The sequence below is a fragment of the Triticum urartu genome, chromosome 4A (assembly GCF_056163025.1).
Source record: "Triticum urartu cultivar PI428250 chromosome 4A, HENAU_Tu73, whole genome shotgun sequence".
NCBI lineage: Eukaryota > Viridiplantae > Streptophyta > Magnoliopsida > Poales > Poaceae > Triticum > Triticum urartu.
In genome coordinates this window covers 256,698,471-256,702,978 of record NC_141876.1, presented here as the reverse complement: position 1 = coordinate 256,702,978, position 4,508 = coordinate 256,698,471, and the positions used below count along the sequence as shown (strand labels likewise).

General features: G+C 56.4%; 1 protein-coding gene across 1 annotated transcript; it reads right to left on the bottom strand.

Annotated features, from left to right (window-relative positions):
- Positions 1–2,756: 2,756 nt before the first annotated feature.
- LOC147975531 (uncharacterized) lies at positions 2,757–3,182 on the bottom strand. The gene has a single exon (XM_087520473.1). The coding sequence runs from the start codon at positions 3,180–3,182 to the stop codon at positions 2,757–2,759; it is 426 nt and encodes a 141-aa protein (XP_087376599.1).
- Between the last annotated feature and the right edge of the window lie 1,326 nt (positions 3,183–4,508).

Below are 4,508 nucleotides of genomic sequence, written 5' to 3'. Positions count from 1 at the left end.
AGATCAATCTAGTAGGCCAAACTAAATCGATAATCCGAAGAGACTTGCAAAGATATCAAATCATGCATATAAGAATTTAGAGAAGAACCAAATAATATTCATAGATAATCTTGTTCATATACCTAAAATTCATCAGATCTCGGCAAACACACTTCAAAAGAGTATTACGTCGAATAGATCTCCAAGAACATCGAGCATAACTTTGTATTCAGAATCAAAGAGAGAGAAGAAGACATCTAGCTAATAACTATGGACCCGAAGGTCTATGGTAAACTACTCATGCTTCATCGGAGAGGCTATGGTGTTGCTGTAGAAGCCCTCCGTGATCGATTCCCCCTCCGGCAGATCACCAGAAAAGGCCCCAAGATGGGATCTCATGGGTACACAAGGTTGCGGTGGTGGAAAAGTGGTTTTGTGGCTCTCTGCGATCGATCTAGGGCATAAGAGTATAGATAGGCAAAAGAAGTACGTCAGTGGAGCTACGTGGGGCCCATGAGGGTGGGGTGTGCGCCTACTCCCCTAGGCACGCCCTCCTGCCTCGTGGCCGCCTCGCGGAGTTCCAGGCTTCCACTCCAAGTCTCCTGGTTTGCTTTCCGTCCAAGAAAGATCATCGCGAAGGTTTCATTCCATTTGGACTCCGTTTGGTATTCCTTTTCTGCGAAACTCTAAAATAGGCAAAAAATGGCACTAGGCCTCCGATTAATAGGTTAGTCCCAAAAATAATATAAAAGAGCATATTAAAGCCCATTAAACATCCAAAACAGATAATATAATAGCATGGAGCAATCAAAAATTATAGATACGTTGGAGACGTATCAAGCCGCCACGTCGTCAGGCTTGCTTCGAGGATGGTGGCGGGTTATCCCGTCGCCGTGCCCCAGTGAAGCGCGAGGAGGGCTCCGACTGAGTCCGGGGGGGGGGCGATCCTTGTGAGCATCTGTGATGTAGGGGCCGCTTTTGCCTGTCCTTTCCTTTCCTCCTGCATTTATAAGAAACAAGTATGGGGCCTTGTGAGGGCGTGTAATGAACCATAGTGCTTATGCTCCTTTGTGCTATGTTTATTGTTCCTTTGTTGTGTTATGGCGTTCACTCCTCATGTACACATAGAGGGGTAACTTAGCTGGATGCGCCAAAGGTAGTTTCCTGTCTCGTGAGGGCGTGCCCCCTGGCACCTGGTGAACCCTCCTTGTTGCTGACTCGGGAGCCGTTGTCCTCGGGAGGCGTCACAAAGCTGCATAAATTGTTAGGACGTCCTTCAGGTGCCTTGTCCTTTCTTGCGCAAGGCCTCATGATCATGGCCCAGCGCACCACGTCACGGTACCCGTGGGGCACGGACTTAGGGGGGGTGCGCCAACCGCGAGCTCAATTGAGGGAGCCTCGCGAAGGTCAGGGGAGTCGAAGCTCTGGAGCGACAGGGCTTTGGCAAGGCGTGTCTGTGGCTTAGGTTAGCCCAGCACACGCACACGCCTGCCCAGCCCCCGTGCGAGGCATGCGAGGGAGAGCGTCGGGCAAGTGCCGCCCTCCCTGGTGCAAAACAAAGAACCGAGCGAGGAAGTAGAGAAAGCAAAGGGTTCAACCAAGCAATCGAGAAACGCCAGAACTCCAAATTCCATAAAAAGGGGGGCAAACCAACTACAGAAAGGAAATGAATAGCCGCGTCTGGCACCTAGTCTAGTCTTCTCACCAGCACGGAACTAAGTGCTGCCACTAGGACGTGGGAGGGAGCCCCTGAGGCCCGAGGGCGGCACTCCAGAGACTCTGGGGCGTGTACAACCCGACTCATTATTACGTGAGAGTGTCACGAGCGGAGACCTTCACAGGCACTGGGCCTTGCTTCATGGGTAGAACTTCCGGAGGTGCTGGATGTTCTAGGCGTTCTGGATGGGGGTCCCGTCCTGCATCTCCAGGCGTGCGGCGCCAGGCCTGGAGACACAAGCAATCCTAAATGGGCCCTCCTAGATGGGCGAGAGATTATGCAGCCCTTCTCTAGAGAGCACCCACCTCAGGACGAGATTGCCCACCTCGAGCATCCTGGAGCGGACGCTATGACAGTGGTACCATCGCAGCGCCTGCTGGTATCTTGCCGCCCTGAGCGAGGCTTGACGGCGGCGCTCCTCCCCCAACACGAGGTCCATCCCCCGCATGGCGTCCTGACGTGCCTCGTCGAACGCCAGGACCCGCGCGGAGCGAAGCCTGACCTCGTGAGGGAGAACCGCTTCTGCTCCATAGACGAGGAAGAATGGGGTCTCGCATTTTGGCTTAGTGGCGGTGGTGCGGATGGACCACAACATGAACTGGAGCTCGTCGTGCCAGCCCCTGCTGCAGACCTCGAGCTTCTTCTTGAAGGTCCTAGTCTTGAGGCCTCTCAAGACCTCAGCGTTGGCGCGCTCGGCTTGGCCATTGCTCCTGGGGTGTGCCACCGAAGCATAGCAGATTTGCGTTCCAAGGTTAGCACAATATTTCTTGAAGAGATTGCTAGTGATACGCGAGCCGTTGTCGGTGATGATGCAGTTAGGGACCCCAAACCGGCTCACGAGGCCCCAGATGAACTTAACTGCCGACCCATCTGGGATGGTGCGGACGGCTTCCACCTCTGCCCACTTGGTGAACTTGTCGATGGCGACATAGAAGTAGAGGTAGCCCCCGGGCGCTCGAGGGAACGGACCCAGGATATCCAGCCCCCAGACCGCGAACGGCCACGTGAGTGGGATTGTGTGGAGGCCCTGGGACGGCTACTGGATTTGCTTGGCATGGAACTAGCAGGCCTCGCAGGACCTTACCAACTCGGTTGCGTCATTGAGTGTCGTGGGCCAGTAGAACCCGCTGTGGAACGCCTTGCCAAATAGGGTGCGCGATGACGAGTGATGCCCGCAGTCCCCGCTGTGTATGTCAGCTAGAAACTCGCTCGCTTGCTTCCTAGAGATGCATCGCAAAGAAACATCGTTTGGTCGTTTTCTGTATAGCTCACCGTCCTGGATGCAATATGCCGTGGCCTGCCGGGCCACACGCTCCGTGTCCTCCTCTTTCTCCGGCAATGTCCCCCACAGCAGGTATGCCTTGAATTCTTCAGTCCAGCACCCCTCCTGAGTCTCAAGTGCATGGAGCAGGCGCGCCCCCGAGGTCGGGCCGCAGGCGGGAGCTCCTGAGGTTGGTGGTGGGGGGAGCTCCTCCTGAGGCGGCATAGGCTCCGCAGCCGGAGGGGCCACTGAATGCGTAAAGAGCCGCTCCTCGAAGATGCCCGGCTCCTAGGGCTGTCGCCTTGATGCCCTCTTGGCGATATCATCCGCTTCCTTGTTTGTGCCGCGGGGCACATGCTACAGTTCTAGGCCCAAGAATTGCTTCTCCATTCTGCGTACCTCCGCGAGATATGCCTCCATGTGCTCGTCCTTTGGTTCCTGCACGTTGTTGGAGAAGTTTACGAGGAGCTGGGAGTCGCCCTTGATGGTGAGGCGCTTCACCCCCAAGGCCGCCGCAGCCTTGAGGTTGGCGATCAAACCTTCGTACTCCGCGATGTTGTTGGAGACCTTCTCGCCCCGCTGGAAGCAGAGTTGCACGGCGTAGTAGAGTTTGTCTTGGGTGGGCGAGATGAGCTCGGCTCCAGCCCCTGCGCCCTAGCGTGCGAAAGCATCGTCGAAGTACATGACCCAGCCATCTGGCGCTTCACTTCCTGGCAAGAGGGACCGGTTCTCGCCTGCTTCAGGCTCTGGAGCGTCGGTCCATTCTGCCATGAAGTCGGCGAGGGCAGCCCCCTTGATGACCCTAGTTGTGCTGAACTCCAGCTGAAACACCTGCAGCTTGATGTTCCACTCGGCAACTCTTCCTGCTGCGTTGGGGCTCCGAAGCACCCTCTCCAGTGCGTAGGCTAACACGACCATAATTGGGTGGCCTTGGAAATAATGATGTAGCTTGCGTTAGGACACCAGGAGCACGAGCAGAAGCTTATGCGGCATGGGGTATCATGCCCTTGCGTCATGTAGTACCGTGCTGACGAAGTAGACCGGGTGCTCGACGAGGGCAGGAGCGTCGGTGGAGCCTGAGGCCTCTGGAGGTTGTGGCGCCTCTCGAGGCAGGGGGGCTCAGGAGCTCGGTTGCCCACCATGGCCTTCGCAGGCCCAGAGACGCCGTCTTGTGGGGTGTAATCGTCCGCGTGCATCCTCGTGGCTTTAGTGGCACCGTCTTGGCGCCGCACTATCCCAGCTGAAGGCATGGCATTACGCGGCACATCCTTGGCCTGGTGCTCCTCCCGGACAGCCACCAATGTCGCGCTAGCTGAGTGGGGCGTGGCGGCCAGGTAGAGCACCAAGTGCTCGAGAGGTCGAGGCGCGACCATCACCGGAGGGCTGGTCAAATATCTCTTGAGGTCTTGAAACGCCATGTCGAACTCTGGGGTCCACTCGAATGGACCATTCTTCTTCATCAGCTTAAAGAATGGTAGGGCGCGTTCTCCTAGCTTGGAGCTGAAGCGCCCCAACAAGGTCACGACACCCGCGAGCTTCTGCATTTCCATG